Source organism: Ctenopharyngodon idella, chromosome 17 (genome assembly GCF_019924925.1).
Source record: "Ctenopharyngodon idella isolate HZGC_01 chromosome 17, HZGC01, whole genome shotgun sequence".
Classification (NCBI taxonomy): Eukaryota; Metazoa; Chordata; class Actinopteri; order Cypriniformes; family Xenocyprididae; genus Ctenopharyngodon; species Ctenopharyngodon idella.
The window spans coordinates 17,336,437-17,354,789 of NC_067236.1; the positions used below are offsets into that span (position 1 = coordinate 17,336,437).

At 37.4% G+C, this 18,353-nt stretch overlaps 1 protein-coding gene across 12 annotated transcripts in view; it reads left to right on the forward strand.

The window, feature by feature from the left end:
- The first annotated feature begins 213 nt into the window (after positions 1-213).
- gphna (gephyrin a) overlaps positions 214-18,353 on the forward strand; it is a 97,576-nt gene continuing 79,436 nt past the window's right edge. For all 12 annotated transcript variants that reach the window (XM_051868352.1, XM_051868355.1, XM_051868354.1 and 9 more), the window contains exon 1: positions 214-371. In XM_051868352.1, the coding sequence (XP_051724312.1) occupies positions 308-371 (64 nt within the window). In that variant the 5' untranslated portion in view covers positions 214-307. The remainder of the gene's footprint in view (positions 372-18,353) is intronic.

Consider the following 18,353-nt stretch of genomic DNA (forward strand, 5'->3'; position numbering starts at 1 on the left):
GTTATGTTTAACTGAAAATGTATGCTACAATCACTAATTACCCGGTCTCCAGTACGTATTCATGAAGGAGGAAAACACTAGTTGTATGGCATTAAAACGCTGTCATTTCTCTTACATTTTGAAAAAAAAAAGAGATTGGAGAGTAAACTGTACATTATTGTCCACCAACACCATCAGCAACCTTGCCAAATCTACAGTGTTGTGCTCAGAGTTCGGCTGCTCTCGCCTGACTCCTCCCCCCGAGTTCGATGCGCTCGTCTCTCGGCTCTGCTCAGGCTTGTCAGTGCGGGCGAGAGCGCTGCTAAACATGGCGTCGGACGGGATGATTTTAACCAACCACGACCACCAAATCCGAGTTGGAATATTGACAGGTAAATACGAAATGACACTAGCTCTTTTTACGCCTCGTCGCTCGTGCTGGTCTGTCCGTACATGCTGTTGCCCGCTGTTGATTGTCGTGCCGGTGGTGATTCCTATCTGAGCGAGTTCTGCCCATCTATCGCTCGCGTTCCTCGACTCATTTGCAAAAAGCTGTGCGTTTATTTATCTATATATTCTGGTATTAATTTATATACATATGCGATAATATATCCGGCTCTATGAGATCTGCCTTTGGTCTGTCATGCAGCACAGCTCAGTGTCAAGACAACAGTTTGTGTGATGAATTATTCATAGCTTGTACGCAAGACATCCAAATAACATAAAGCAGATAGCTGGAAAACCCTCTTATATCTGTGAATGAGCCTTCCGGTCGATGCCATATGTCTGTTCATGGTCATATTAACATGTGTGGCTGCTGAATAGTGCTGTTATGTAGATACGAGTTGGTATTTGGAGTTTGTCACGCAGTGTGTTTTTTTTCCCCCTCTCATGGATTTCTGCACAGCAGCATCTCAGCTTCGGGTTTGCTTCGAGTCTTCATTTGTACACATGCACGTTGATATCTAAATATATACAGCGTCTCGTGCAATAGATAGATTCACTGAGAAATGCACCTGAAACACTACTTTCAGGGTTAACGATAATGGCTTTTTACGATGCACGCGATTGAGTAGTATGTATGCATGTGAATCGTTTGCATTGATCCGCCACCCCAATTTTGGCTAAAATCAGGGGAATGAAGCAGCCGCCATCCTGTTAAATATCGCTGCCATAGCTTCCCCTCGGGAGCAGGAGGGAATAAGTGATGAATAGCGATGTGAACGAATCGTTCTTTAGAGTCAGAGATATTTATAATGATTCACGATTGGTTCGCGAGTCAGATAGAACTCGTTCGTTAAAAGGTTAGTTCACCCAAAAATAAAATTTGTCAATTTCTCACCCTCATGTCGTTCCAAACCCACAAAACCTTCGTTCATCTTCGGAACAGAAATTAAGATATTTTTGATTAAATCCGAGAGGTTTTTTTTTTATCATAGAAAGCAACAAAATTACCACATTCAAGGTCCAGAGAAGTAGTAAAGACATCGTTAAAATAGTCAACATGACTACAGTGGTTCAACCTTAATGTTATGAAGCGACGAGAATACTTTTTGTGAGTAAAAACAAAACAAAAATAACGACTTTGGAACGACGTGAGGGTGAGTACTTAGTGACAGAAATGTCATTTTTGGAGAACTAACCCTTTAAGGAGTAGAATTGATTTATTGGTTTAGCATCAGTCAGAGCGATTCTGACTTATTATTAACTCATTGATTCGAGAACAGTTTTTCGAACATGTCCACTCGTAAATAACGTGCAGAGTTCTGTTAATGTGTTTACAACTTTTTTTGTCAACATACATGATGGTGCAGTCACATTGGCGACATTTTGTCGAAATTTTGCAGCCGTTTTCTATTGTCAATAGTTTGGCGATTACTTTCAAACCAAGCAGCTCTGTATTGGTCAACACTGCAATTTTGTGACCATTGTGAAATCTGTGTGGTGAAATCTTTTGCCTTCATGTGGAATTCCAGTTTGCATGGATTCCAATTGAAAATAATGGATTTCGTCGTGAAAATTCGGCGAACAACAATAAACGTGACCGCACCAGAATTTTCTTTTTTAGTAAACATCAATTTATTTAAACACACAACAACTTTTCATTGGTTTTTGTAAATGTAAATAACAAAAATCACCCTGGTTAATAACATTAACTTAATGAGCATGTAATATACCACGTAGGGATGTCACAGATCACATGATGATGTAAAAGAATCGCTGAATCATTTTTTTGAACCGGTTCTTTGTAACAAACTGAATGAAATGAATTGGACTTGGATCACAAGTGATCAAATGCACACACTGACTGAATGCAAATGTCAATGACTTTGCAGTGTGTCACATATTCATGACATTCTTCTCGGCATGCTTCCGCAAGCCTATTCCGTGAGCATGAGTCTTCGAAATGCTTGTTGCGAGGGGGAATGACATAAAACAGTGTGGGAATCACCCTCCCCCCACCACACACACACACACACCACTGTATAAGCATGACTGCTGGCTGAGGGTGCTGTCCACTGGTTTTTTGGTGCTGAAATGCTGTCAGCCTCATATTTGTGCTTGTTGCAACGTTTTCCTCAGCTTTGTGGAGCCGTAACAGAAATATATTTGAAGAGGTGAGAGGGATTTTCCCGAGGACATTATAAGCACCCCCTTTCCCCTTTTCTCTTATACTAACATCAGCTGATCTAGTCCATCATTAGTCGCAGTCACGCCAAACCCTTCTAGGAGATTGGTTAGCATGCCCGCACTGTGTAGGGGCATTTCGTGGAAGCGCACGCTTATTGATGAGGAGCTCTGTGTGTGGAAGTGTGTGTGTGTGTGTGTGTGTAAAGGAGGCAGGGAGAGGGAGCAAGAGCGAGTATGAATGCCTTAGAGTGAGACGAAAATGGGACCAAGCACAAAGAAATACGGAACGCGCATACTTAATAGTGAACGAGCGTCACATCGCTATTTCTAGACAGTTGTGTATTGACAGGGAAAGAATGTAATAAATTGGTATAATAGAAACATAACCGGGGCTTCCAAATGAATCTTAGTCTATAAATAGGTCTCCAAACTGTTTAGACTATGCATTAATTTTGCATTAAAAATATTTGTTTTGGTGTTTATTTTTGGGGTAGCAGTCGAGACTTGCTCTGCAGATTTCTGAGTGGTTTCTGGGAAAGCGTTATCATTGTTCCGAATGCTGTCTGGTATTATGAATGTTTTACATATAACCTGGAACATTTTAGGTGGAAATAATGAATGAATATAAAAGACATATGCAGAATTCTCTCGAGTCTCAAGGTTGTGGTTGAATGCTGAGCTCAGAGGCTTTCATTTTTGGAAGGGTGTTGCTTTTGGTTTTTCATAGAATAGTAAAATATTTGTGTATCCTACAAACCGCCTCCTGAAGGGGTTTGTGATATTGGACCAAATTTGATGTGTTGTAAATGCCATATATTTACTGCATTCATCAGGTTTGCTCAACCAAGCGTTTTTCATTCTGATTGCTTGAGCTATAGAGGGTCAGACACATCTATCGGTAAGTCGTTGGTTCCTCTTTGATACATGAAATAACACGTAGAGAAAAAGCAGAAGCTTTTTAGATCGTTTCCTCTCCAGCTCTCATCTTTCCATTCAAAGGTGCCAGCATCAGAGTTACATTCACGGCTGTGGATGCTGTCAGGGCTTGTCTCTGAGGTGTTCAGAGCGATCCTCCCGTGTGGGCAGGGCTCCTCCTTCTGAACAGCTGGCGTGCTTCAACGAATAAACTGAAGTCAGGTACATGCCCGTCATTGATGGACTTTATTTCCTCAAACACAGGATATGATTGAATTCTGGAATTGTTTAGTATCCAAATGGGTTTATCTTTTTATGGATCCATGTGCAAGACATGTGGGCATGATTTGACTAAAACAAAAGATTGAATTAGTACAATGTGGCCGCAGTTTACCTAAAATGAGAGAATGAATTAATATGATTTTCCCCTTATGTCCTGTGCGGGGGTATGTAACTTTGGTTTACTTGGCCAGATATTTAACCACAAAGCTGAGATTTTGACACCTTGCTGTTATATTGAGGAATGAGTCCTAAAACCCAAAAAACGTTTTTTGGTTGAATACCTGATGTAAGATTTGTGGTTAACACAAGCTGAAGATATCACGGTTAATTAACACGATTATTAGTGGGTGATATTTCATGATATGAGTAATTTTAGATATCGGTAAACTTTCGCAATTATCGATAGGCTGCTTCATCAAAAAGTAGTTAACTAATGTAGCTAACTAAAAGGGGTAACACTTTATTTTACTGTGTCCTTAAAGGGTTAGTTCACCCAAAAATGAAAATAATGTCATGACGTAATTTTCATTTTTGGGTGAACTAACCCTTTAATTCACATGTTGCATGTAGTTATTGTAGTAGTAACTATAAATTATGCATAATTAAATGCAGCTAACCCTAAACAAACCCTTATCCTAACCCTAATACTATAGTAAGTACATGTAGTTAATTATTATTACTTTGTACTGAAATGTATAATTACACTGTAACACGGACACCTTAAAATAAAGTGTAACCTTAAAAGGTCCTCAAAACAGTTAAAGAAGGCAAGTCAGCAATACAATAAGAACAAAGAAACTAATTGCAAACAAAATGGACAAACAAATACAACAAAAATACAAATAAAATAAACAGTTTTTCAGGAAGATGTACTAACAGTGGTATCCAGGTAAGTAATAGTCTACAACAGAAACTGAATAAAGTAATCAAATGTAAAATAACAATTCATAGTCTTCACTGTATACTTTAAATGTAGATTAATCCATTTTAAAGCTACAAAAGTTATTCATTCAAGAGCAGTGAGTGATTGTATCTTTGTCTTTTGTTGTTTGATTAACATTAAAGGGTTAGTTTATCCAAAAAAGAGAATTCTGTCACTAATTACTCACCCGTTCCAAACCCGTAAGACTTTTGTTCATCTTCAAACACAAATGAAGATCTTTGTGATGAAATCTGAGAGCTTTCTGTCCCTCCATAGACAGCCTACGCAATTCAAACTTTGACGCTTCAAAAAGTTCATAAAACTAATGACATGCGAGAACAAACCTCTTCTGGAAGCTCAAACGTGCTGCGTAACACACAAGAGCGAACCTCATTGGTTACGCAGCACGTTTGAGCTTTCGGTAAAGGTTTGTTCTCACGCGACTCAACTGCAGCAGTTATATTAGGCTGCTGTCACTTTAAGAGCTGCACGGATCCAAAATACTGATACTTACTCTTAAGACATAACCAACTGTGTTTACAAGGATGTGTTTAGACGTGATAGTATACTTTGCTTATGCGTGTTCTGCTCAGTCTCGGATTGCGCGCACAGAAAGCCGCCTCAGGAAGCCGTCTCTTTTGCAGCTTTTTTGCTTATAATGACACTGTTTAATATCAGGCACTTCCTGCATTTTAGCAACAGTAGACTGCATTTTAAAACAACACTCACCTATTCGGCTGATTTGGATGTTAGTTTGGCTTAGGGATGAGCGAAAGTGCTATGAAAGGAAATTAAGGTGCTCTGGGTGGAATGCGGCAGCGGCACAATAGTCATTTTACCACGATTATCTTGTTTTCGTAATCGTTGGAAGCTAAAATTGAAATTGAAAGTCAGTTTTGATTAATTGCACAACACTTGTTGAGGACATTAAACATCATCATGACAAACAGGCTAGTCTCCTTTTACAGCCTTGTGTTTATACTCATACTCTTGCAAACCATACCAACACAAACTTTTCAACTTAATAAAGACAAAAAGAGTTGTCAGAAGCTTAGCGGGGGTTTTGAAGTCATGCGAACGTGGAGTAGTTCTTTATAGCCTTACTTTAGCATTTTACTTCTGGCGATTGCATTAAGGCTTCAAAATTGATAAAAGTTATGTTCATCTGTGAAGATCAAGAAGACGTGCAAGTATCATAAACTTTTGTTGGCCACTGAGCTTAAACTCAGTGGGAATAAATCTTACTGGCTTTTTGTCGGGGGAACCAGGGTGATGCTAACTTCTGGGTTGGCCTACAAAAATATGTCGTCCCTGCAGCACTCTGTTATACTTATAATGATCTATCATAGCAATCAATTAAATTGAATTTTTATCAAAATGTTGCATTTTTACATCTCTAGTCACCAGTAAGCTGCTCCTGTCTTATCCAACCTCTTGAGATCCACCTTCAGATGTAGTTCCTCAAGGCCATTGTGGTGTCAGAGCATGTTAGCACCCTTTGTGCTAACACTCAAACAGCTCTCCAAAAGTTTACACTTCAAGTCACTTTAACACCTCCAGAAACCCTCCAGTGGTGAGGGAGCAGACACTTGAATAGCAATTGGGAAGTCATGTGCCAGACTTAAAGGCAATAGAGGACCTTGTATTTGAAAGACAGGGGCCTCTGCCAAGATCTAATCTCAGTTCTACGTCAACAGTTGCCATTAATAAGCCTTAATGAAAGATAGTTCAGATGTCAGTCCCCAGGTATCGTTTCGAAGCCATCAGTATTGAGTTACAGGGGCATAATTTCACAGGTGTTGGAAATTCAGACAAGATCAGCCCCGGAGAACACAGATAACAGAGCATTCTGGTCAGTGTTCTCAGAACGGCATGTATGCTAGACAAAGCTAAAGGCAAGTGTACGGTTTTTATGTAGTGGTTTATGCGAATACTCCTTTCCATGTCGACACGGATGACATTTTTGTGGATTTATGCTCCTCGTTTTCTGACTGTAGTTGCCCTTTGGGGATGTAGAGGACAAATGACTTCAGCATGATGTGTTTATACAGTATACAGTTATGATATTTCAAGGTTCGTTCTCCCTTTGTTTTCACCATAGAAGCATATGACTGTGTTTGTGTGTAGTTTTGAAGATCACTGTCATTTCATTAGGATGTTGAAAGACTTTAGACTAAGACTGTCATGATTTCTCAATTAAATTCGAGTACTCGATTTAAAAAAAAAAAAAATCTTTGATTGCAATTTACCTGTGTCGAGTAACTGGCAAAATATTGGAGTTTTGATGTTCACATATTCTTGTTCAAGAAATTACAGTGGATGTAGTATTTCTATCGTAACGAAGTGGCCAAATAAGGAAACATTTGAATTAAATGTTGTTTGGCCAATATTAAACAAAGATTTGATCTGCTGTAAAGTGTAACAACACCATGCCATTGGCGCCCTCTATAGGGATTTGTTATACATTATTGTTATATATAATGTGCATAAGATGGATTGTTTATATTATGTATTTTATCAGTGTTGTTCTATAAAACCATATGATTAATTGCTTTTGATACTTTATTTGAACCAAATATTATTGCCTCATTATTATTTTAAAGGCTTAGGTCTATTTTTATTACCCCAAAAATATTGAATACTCGATTAATCGTCAAAATAATCGACCGGTTACTCGATTACGCACCATAGAAGCATATGGCTGTGTTTGTGCATAGTTTTGAAGATTACTGTCATTTAACTAGGACGTTGAAAGACTGTCATGATTTCTTGATTAAATTTGAGTACTGGATTTTTAAAAAAAATCCTTGATTTTTACCTGTGATAATTTACCCTTGATTTACCCTTGATAATTTACCCAAGGATTTGACCTGCTGTAAAGTGTAACAACACCATGCCGTTGGCACCCTCTGCAGGCATGTTATATGTTATTGTTATACATAATGTACGTAAGATGATTGTTTATATTATGTATTTTAACAGTGTTGTTCTATAAAACCATATGATTACTTGCTTTTGATACTTTATTTGAACCAAATATTATTGCCTCATTGTTATTATATATGTATTTTAAGTCATTTTAAAGGGTTAGGTCTATTTTTATTACCCCAGAAATATAGAATACTCGATTAATCATCAAAATAATCGAACGATTAATCGATTATTCGCCATAAAAGCAGATGGCTGTGTTTGTGCGTAGTTTTGAAGATTACTGTCATTTAATTAGGACGTTAAAAGACTTTGGACTAGGGCTGTAACAATTTCTCAATTAAATTTGAGGACTCGATTTTAAAAAATCCTTGATTGCAATTTACCCGTGTCGAGTAACCGGCAATGAACCACATTATTAGACCGTTTTCTAAGGCTACATGATGTATTAAAACGATTTAAAAACCATACTACAGCATAGTGCTATTGTGAATTCATAAAGGATGCGATTGAATTAAATAAATATATGCCCTGCGGGTTAAATGTATATATGTGCTTTAAATATTTTTATGCGTGTAGGTTATGTGCATCTCAGAGCGACTCCGTTCACAGTAAAAGCTGCTCCGCATGAATTGTTATCATTTACATGTGTGGAGCGCCTCTCAAACTCCATCTCTGCATATGCTGTGAGTTTGGGTTGCTTATAACGTTCATCTGGGAACCCATTGTGTGCCATTTCATCAGATTTGCAAGGTGAATCATTTATAAACCTGCGCCAACACAGGAGAATACATCAATATGTTTCTAAATATGCAAACAAATTAAAAGTTTAAACCCTCGCTTTGAGTTTGCATGTTTTGATGTCCATATATTCTTGTTCAAGAAATTACAGTGGCTGTATCATTTCTATCATGAAGAAGTGGCAAAAATAAGTAAACATTAAATAAACATTTCAATTAAATGTTGCTTGGCCAATATTAAACAAGGATTTGATCTGCTGTAAAGTGTAACAACACCAGGTGTTGTTCTATAAAACCATACAAAAACTTGCTTTTGATACTTTATTTGAACCAAATATTATTGCCTCATTGTTATTATATATGTATTTTAAGTCATTTTAAAGGCTTTTATCACCACAAAAATATAGAATACTCGATGAATCATCAGAATAATCAAACGATTAATTGATTACTCACCATAAAAGCATATGGCTGTGTTTGTGCATAGTTTTGAAGATCACTGTCATTTAATTAGGATGTTAAAAGACTTTAACAGTTTGTATATATTATTGCCTCATTATTATAATATATATAGTTTAAGTCATTTTAAAGGCTTACCGCAAAAATATCCAAATATCGATTAATCATCAAAATAATCAACCGATTACTCGATTACCAAAATAATCGCTAGTGACAGCCCTACAGTGACTTAATACTATATAATTCCTGAGGCATTTTGCCATAAAAATCAGTAAGCTGCGACATTCTCACGGACGACGTTTTACGTGTATCTGGTAACGCAGCTGTCATGCGGAGCAACCAGAGAGACCAGTCGAAAGCAGTTCTCATTCTATAACTGCATTATGCCGAAGGTATCTTCAGTTTAACGGATTATTAATCTATTCCATCGAGGGATTTCTGTCCAGATGTGGGCGAGATGAAATTGCATGCTCATGATAAATCCACTGCAGTTATTATCTGCATATGTTTAGAGTTCAGATCTCTCAGCATGGGCACAAGAATTTCTTTTTGAAGCGGATTATCTTTGAAGCATCTCTCTGCCGTTTAGAGAGCCATAGCTTGTACTGAGATATACTTAATTTAGGTCTCGGTTATAGTGTAACCCCATGGCAATGATGTATTCTTTGAAACGCCTAAGGGGCCCACTTAGTCCAACTAGTACAGACAACATTGAAATGGGAGGTTCTGTATGCAAGTACTACTCAGAGATTTACAGTTAAACGTTGGGATGCTCAGTTTTAAGAAAAATGATTCTTTATGACTTTTATTTTACATAAAGACATTCTTTCATGCAAAGTTATTTTGGTTATTATTTTACATATATGCTTGCATGCTTAGGTATTATAATATGCTTGCAAGTTATTCATTATTTTTGCAAATGTCAGACATTCTGACGTTAACTTTTGTTTTGGCTTTTATATTACAAAGACGTGTGCATAGAAAATGATTCTTTATTTTGTTTTTTGTAAATAAAAAGCAAAAAGTTATTTTGCACATAAGCATGTCTTGTTTATTTTACATAAAACATGCTGACATGTCAAATTATTTGGCTCTTATTTTACATAATTTTGCACTCAAGCATGTTTTTATGTCAAATAAGAGCTAAAATCAAGAGTAATCTTGCATGCAAGCATTTCTTTATTATAAATAATTTAAATAATTTTGCATAGACATGCTTTAAGACCAACATGCTAACATGAAAATTGTTTATTTTGGCTCTTGTTTTGCATAAAACATGCCTACGTGCCAAATAAAGCCATCATAAAGAATAATTGTGAGGATGTAAGGATGCCTTCGCAAAAAGACTGATTATTCTTTTATAGTTTTTTTTTTTTTTTTTTTGCAAGTAATTACATACAAAATTAACAGCATATAATTTTCATGGCTTTATCATTGTTTTATTACACATTTATTACGGACTTTTTTTCTCAAGAAGGTCACCTGGCTGAGATCTCCCACTTTCCCACTCTGCTATTGGTTGACCTAGTGACTGACAGCTCTCCTGTCCTCTCGCAGTGTGTTCCAGCAGGATTGGCTCCGAGGCCTGCCTCTATTACCACACCACAAGCTCCATTCATAAATGCGTAATGGCTCATGAACGTGTTGGCTCTGTGTCTGTGTCCTGCTGGGGATTTGGAGCAGTGGGAAATATGATCCAGCAGGACATTTATACCATGCCGTCTAGCCTATGCTTCACTTCCCACTTACACTCAGAGTGTGTGGAGAGTGTGTGAACTCATTGCAGACGGTGTATTATGTGTTTTGCACACACAGTGTACATGACCCTCATAGAGCCAGACAGAATCATTGTCTGTGCATATTTTTTAGTATTTGCTATAGTGAAATATTGAGTGGCCCAATTACACGTTTAAGAAAATGCTTTTGAAAGTTGTGAGCGCATCTGCTAAAAATAGTATGTCTTCTATAAACATCTATGTAAATGAGAAATGGATTTTGCTTATTCATAAGAAATTTATATGCTCAAATGCTCCCGAGATCCATTTCAGTATGACAATATATCAGCCTAACAAGATATAATTCACTTCCGATTATGACTTTTATCTCAGCGATCTTGTGCCTTTTTCAGCCCTTAATGATCAAGAAATGACCTTTGCCTTCCTCTGTCCCATGATGCCCTGAGTGCTGGCCTTGAAATTGTGGATTTTTCATGCTGGCCCCCTGACTGCTGATTAAATGGACCTCTGAAGGGGTTCACGGCTGGTCATATATTTATCATGCTCAGAGAGCAGCCCAGATCACGAGACACACACGCACAAAGTAGTGTTGTGCACCATCCAAAAATGAGTGGAGAATGCTAAAATTACAGTTAAATTCCTGAATTTGATGTAGGATTGTAGTATTAGAGTATTTCAGTCGATGATTTAATTACCACGTATAGGAATGTGTATAAACGAATGCATGCACAAGGATATTCTAGCGCAGTGGCTAAAATACAGCAGTATCTGATAGTTAGCACAGCAGAGGCTGAAAATGAGCATGATAATCCTCATGCAGTTTTAATCGGCCTTTAATCATTACTCTTATTACACCCCTCCACTGTCAACGGCACTCTAAACACACATCCGTACAACACTAGACACATACGACTCTGAATACATAAGAGAAGGCCTGTGTGTTCGCGGAATAGATCAAGAACATGGCTTTGTGATTGTGTGAGCAAACATGGTTTGTGAAGTTTTTATCATTCCTTAATAATGCTGGGTGATTATTTTATTTGAGTGTTTTTAGTCTGTTTTTGGGGGATATGTTCATAGTTGTGAGCATGTTACTGGTGATGTGAACGTGTACACGTGTTTGTATTCAGGGAGGTATTCTCACCGCACCAGCCCCGTGGAGCAAGGCCTGACACGGTTCGTATTGTTTTCCGTTTAATCGCCATTAAAAAGCGCATCAAAATTTTTAGCTCCAGCTCTCTAAGCTGTTTATTATGCTTTTCTATTTGTATATCTTATAGTACAGCCATACATGGCCATATTATTTGTTAGACCTATCTGTTGCATAAACTAGTCTTACAAGTTAGTCTATTTTTTTTTTTCCCAAGACTGGTCATAACTTTTTTAAATCAGTCAGTTGCATGAAAAAGAAGATTGATTGGTCTAATTTGAATCCAAAAAAGAAAGACTGATTTGCCCTAACTTATTGCTAATTGGTCAGATTAGTTCTTAAAGGGATAGTTCACCCAAAAATGAAAATTTGATGTTTATCTGCTTACCCCCAGGCCATCCAAGATGTAGGTGACTTTTTTCTTCAGTAGAACACAAACGATGATTTTTAACTCCATATGTTGCAGTCTGTCAGTCGTATAATGCATGTCAATGGGAACACAATCTATAACAGTCAAAAAAACATGTACAGACAAATCCAAATTAAACCCTGCGGCTCGTGACGACACATTGATGTCCTAAGACATAAAACGATCGGTTTGTGCGAGAAACCGAACAGTATTTATATCATTTTTTTACCTCTAATACACCACTATGTGCAACTGCCTTGCGCACGGCATCCGGTGCGTGAGGTGTGTACGCGCTCTGGCGTAGTTTAAAGGATTAGTCCACTTTCAAATAAAATTTTCCTGATAATTTACTCACCCCCATGTCATCCAAGATGTTCATGTCTTTCTTTCTTCGGTCGAAAAGAAATTAAGGTTTTTGATGAAAACATTCCAGGATTATTCTCCTTATAGTGGACTTCAATGGTCTCTCCAAACGGTTAAAGGTCAAAATTACAGTTTCAGTGCAGCTTCAAAGGGCTTTAAACGATACCAGATGAGGAATAAGAGTCTTATCTAGCGAAACGATCGATCATTTTCTAAAAAAATACAAATGTATATGCTTTATAAACACAAATGATCGCCTTGCACGTGCTTCCGCTTTCCGTATTCTTCAAAAAGCTTACGCTGTATGTCCTACGCCTTCCCTATTCTACTTACGGAAAAAACGGAACTGGCGCCGCTTTCGTTCCATAAGTTGAATAAGGAAGGCGTAGGACATACAGCGTAAGCTTTTTGAAGAATACGAAAAGCGGAAGCACGTGCAAGGCGATCATTTGTGTTTATAAAGCATATACATTTGTATTTTTTTAGAAAATGACCGACTGCAGCGGTTGGAGTTAAAAATCATCATTTGTGTTCTACTGAAGAAACAAAGTCACCTACATCTTGGATGCCCTGGGGGTAAGCAGATAAACATCAAATTTCCATTTTTGGGTGAACTATCCCTTTAAGTAAGAGTCTTAAAGGGATAGCTCACCCAAAACTGAAAATTCTGTCATCATTTACTCACCTTCAACTAGACCACCTCAAACAGCTGTGGCAAAATATGTGCCTAGTGTAGATACGTTGGATGAGTTTATTATAAGTGAGACGCTCATGTTCGCCTACTCAATTGCTTACTCATGAGTCACACAGAATCATAGCTAAAAGTATTCCTAATATGTTGGAACTTTTATTGAAAATAGCCTGCTTTTACCTGTTGAGACATGCCTTCACAAGCACCTGTAAAAACTGTATTTATCTTGTTTGAGTTGGGGGAGGGGCGGGCATTTGCAAGGTTGTTTTGAAAATGTCTTCATTTTTGTAATTCCGCTAGGTGCCACTAGTGTAGAAACTACATACTTCACTTTTAAGATCTCTGCCCATATATTTCAATATTTTGGACAGAGTTAAAAATGACATAAATGTATGCTCAATTTATTATTAATATTATTTATTTTAAAAAGTTGACAAACTATTAAAATGAATAAAAATCAAAGTGTTATTATTATTATTATTATTATTATTATGATTAATATATTAAAAAAGTTAATATTAAAATAAATAAATAAAAAGTAAATAAAGTGTTAATAATAATATAAAAATAATTTATTTACTCATTTATTATTTATTTATTTTAAATCAAAATTATAAAAATTAATTTTTGAATGCTTAGTGACAAATTGACTAGGCCACTAGAAAAAAAAATCCTTATTGTTGATGCCTGAACAGCTCCGTTATATTCCGGGAACACTTCTCACAGTGAGGTAGAAACTGTATCAGTAACAGTACAAGAGGCCCATATGGTGGAAACAGACTGTGTGAGAGAGAGAATCTGCCAAAGTGTCTCAGTAATGATCTCTTCTCTTAAACATGCCTTCCCATCTGAATGTGCCTGTGTTCTGTTGGCTCGTGTCTGGATGAATAATTTAACTCGAGCCTTATCTGGACACAGTGTGACTGCAGCGTCTTAGATAATAGAATACAGACATTAATCACAGACCCCCTTCACTTACGGCTAAAGGAACCCCCCGGAATCGCTCTCGCACCGCTGATCAAATGGACATGCTGCTCTTTACGTTTTTGTAACCTGTTGGAGTGTGTGTTTCAGAGCGTATGTGATTTGTTTCTAATGTTTTCTGTGTCGGCATTACTTCAGATTTCAGTAAGTGCAACATTTGGAGGTGGGCAGTGCCTGTCCTGAGAGAGGCAAAGTGGCTGAAGTCTCCATCAGATGTCAATTCATTTGATCTAAAGAGAAGTGTTGTTTTTGCTAAAATTTCTGTGCCAAACAAGAGTATTCAGTAATAGGTCATTTACCAGCGCTATTATCCAAACGACTAACCAGATATGATGCAATAAAAGCTCACTCCATGTAAATTTCAGTTTTTGTCCCAACCAGCTTCAAACATAACAAACAACAAGGTGTTTTGTTGACCACTTTTATTTATTATTTTTTTTTATTTGTATTATTTCTGTGGTGCTATTATTACAATGTAAAATAACTGTTTTTTGTTTTAATATATTTTAAAATATAATTTATTCCTGTGATGGCATAGTTGAATTTTCAACAGCCATTCCTCCAGTCTTCAGTGTCACGTGATCCTTCAAAAATCATTCTAATATGCTGATTTGGTTTCTCTTTTTTACATTTCTAAAAACCATTCACTGTAAATGAAGTCTGGGTCACACCTACTTGGCACTGAAACTGCAACCATTTTGCTACCACCACCCTGTATTATTAATTATCAGGGTGTGAATATTCAAGGATCCCGCAATAGCGTCATAATCTTCATATTTCTTGGGTCATATTGCAGTACAGTTGCAGCCGCTTAATATGCAGAAATACGGATAATATTAGAACATCAAGAATTATTAAACTGCAATAAGGCTTTCATTCTGCATCTCTTAAAAATTGCATTTTTCATATCAGGCTTTTGTTTCTCTTTAATGCTGTTAAAGGTGAAATTAATCCAGGCTCTCAGTGCGCTTGTAGAATGAGACGTCTTCAGTTTGCGCAGCCGTGCCACAATAACTTCCAACTGCTCTCAAATAACCGAATGCAGTGCAATTTGTTTTTAATTAACAATAGTCCTTTATAATGATAAATAAAGGCCCACTGAAGTGCCTTGAAATGCGTAGCATTATTCAGTGTGTTGACATAAATTTCACTGAACCAGGAAGACAGGGCGGGACATATCGAGTAGCTCCTCCCCTTTTTAAAAAATAGCCAATAACGCTTCGTTTACATCACAGCTCAGGCCAGAGCTGTGGAACCCCATAAAGCCACATTTGACAGCTTATGACAGCCACAGTCTAATAGATTCCCATTTTAGATTTAATATGAAACTGTTAATAAAGCAAAACAGCTCCAGGTGTGTGTGTCCACAGTTTGCAGTGTGTTCACTACTCACTGCTCCTAATGTGTGTGCACTAACTTGGATGGGTTAAATGCAGTGGACAAATTCTGAGTATCGGTTACCACCATACTTGGCCTTCATATTTCACTTTCACTAAAAGCCAAAAAACCTATTTTTTTTATTTCATGGGGACTTTAAAGCATTGATGCTTGGTTTTAGTGCCGATTCTGTATTGCGATGAAAAATGAGTGTAAGATAATTGTAATATATGCGATTGGTTTCATTCTAATAATGAAACAAGTCTAACTGGTCTAAAGTGTCAGTTTGTGTCTGCTGGTTGAAGTGGAGCCACTTTGAAAACAACTTGGCAATATAACATGATAACAAAATGAGATCTTTGATATGATCTGAGCGCGGTGGCTGCACATGCGTTTTGGTGAGAGGGACTCACAGACTCTTGCAGGAGCAGAGGTGAGTCTGCTGACATCTGTCTTAAGAACACAACTTCTGTCCACTCTGTCTTCTTAATTCATGCTATCCCTCTGTCTCTCTGCTTTACTTCATTTTCTGTCTTTCTTGTGATCGTAGAAGGGCATCTTTGGATCATTAGTCATGCTTAAACCAGGGAGAGATCTTAATCTTTGTCATGGCAGTGAATGATCCCAACTACCTGGACATATCAGATGCAGTCACACTTTCATTGATTCACAAAAACACCTATGCATAAAGTGAATGAACAGAGCATCTTTAAGTCAGCGTGGTGTGTGAGACCCGGTGAGTCGCTCCACAGCAGATTAAGCTTTCGATTCGGATGCAGAGCTGGGTTGTGGGATTACAGCTCTCACATATTGGAGCAGACTGTGTCTTTATCCTCAGTGTCAGTCTAGTGAAGGACAGTGCTGCTGTCACAGTTGATGTCAAAAATGTTTTTTACAAATTGGTCTGCAACTTGAGGCCTACAGGAAGTTCTTGTTGTCTTGGGCTGTGTTCGAAATCGGCCCCATACCTTTAATATGGCACTAAATTGAGGGGACAGCCATTTGTAGCGGTGTCCGAAACCATAGTGGACGTTATCGAGTGCACTCATTCAATCCCATAATGCATCGCAATAACGAGTGAAGTCAAGTCAAGTCAAGTCACCTTTATTTATATAGCGCTTTTTACAATGTAGATTGTGTCAAAGCAGCTTTACATTGATAACTGGTACATTGTTTGGCTGCACAGCATCTCTTAAAGAATAGTGTCAATGCAGGCAGATCAAAAGCACTGTTGAATATCAAACAACTGATGTACACTCATAATGTACCCATAATGCACCGTGAGGGTTGCACCGAATGAATTCCCATATGTCGCCAGAAGATGGCGCTTGCAGCTCAAATCCATCCATCCATTTTCCAATCCACTGGTCCAATGTGGGTACAATGTAATATCATACTGGTATAAATTCCTGTTACACTTTTTTTTAAGGTGTCTTTGTCACACTGTAATTATCCACTTACTGAGTAATATTAAGTAATTACATGTACCTACTATAGGGTTAGGATTAGGGTTTGGTTTGGTTTAGGGTTAGTTGCATGTAATTATGCATAATTTATAGTTATTACTATAGTAACTACATGTAACATATGTAACTATAACACTGTAAAATAAAGTGTTACCTAAATTCCTTTTTAATTGATTATTAAATTGTTTAATTAAGGTTTATACATGACAGAGTTCATGATAACAGTTTTCATTACTACTGGAGCTGCCAGTTTGCTAAGTTTCAAATGATTTTCAAACGGCAAGCACAAACTATTTAAAAGCGGCAGCCCTTCCGGCACACTCAGTGTCTGAATTTGCTCACTTGTTTTCATTCACTCCTTCAAGTAGATTATATTAGTAGGACTAATGTAGGGAGTAGTGAATGAGGGTATGGGAGTGATTTCGAACACACCCTTGGGCTTATGTGTGCATCTAATTCAGGGGTTCTCAACTCTGGCCCTTGAGGTCCACTTACTTGCAGAGTTTAGCTCCAACCTTGATCAAACTCACCTGCCTATAACTTTCTAGTAATCCTGAAGACCTTGATTAGCTTGTTCATGTGTGTTTAATTAGGGTTGGAGCAAAACCGGTGGTCCTTAAGGGACAGACTTGAGAACCCCTGGTTTGAAGGTTTGGTTCACCCAAAAAAGAAAATTCTGTCATTTACTCACCCTCATGTCGTGCCAGACTCATAAGTCTTCCATTCATCTTAGAAACAGGTATATTTAATGAAATATGAGATATTTCTCTCAAAAGTCTATTCACCCAAAGCTTTCGACATTTCAAAAAGTTCATAAATGCATAGTAAACGTAATCCATATGAATTAAGCAAACCATTCCAAGTCTTCTGAAGAGACATGATTGCTTTAAATGATAAACCAATTTAATTTAGGCTTTTATTAGCTTATAAGCATTGATCAACACACATACATAGAACACATTAAACTGCTCAGTTAATATGGATTGCTTGAACTTGAAGCGTTAAAGTTTTGGTTGCATGAAATTTCTAATGGAGGGACAGAAATCTCTCAGGTTTCGTTAAAAATATCTTAATTTGTGTTTTGAAGATGAACGGAAGTCTTATAGACTTTGAAACGACATGAGGATGAGTAAATAATGACAGAATTTTCATTTTTGGGTGAACTATCCCTTTAATCGAGAAAACATCGGAGTAGGATGGTTTTTATCTGAGAATTAATGAGAAGCTTTGCACCCCGTCACTCTGAGGGTGATTCAAGGCTGGTGCCTTTATATTTTTGGGATTTTGCCACTTTTATTTTTAGAAGTAGTCGAGGGTGCAT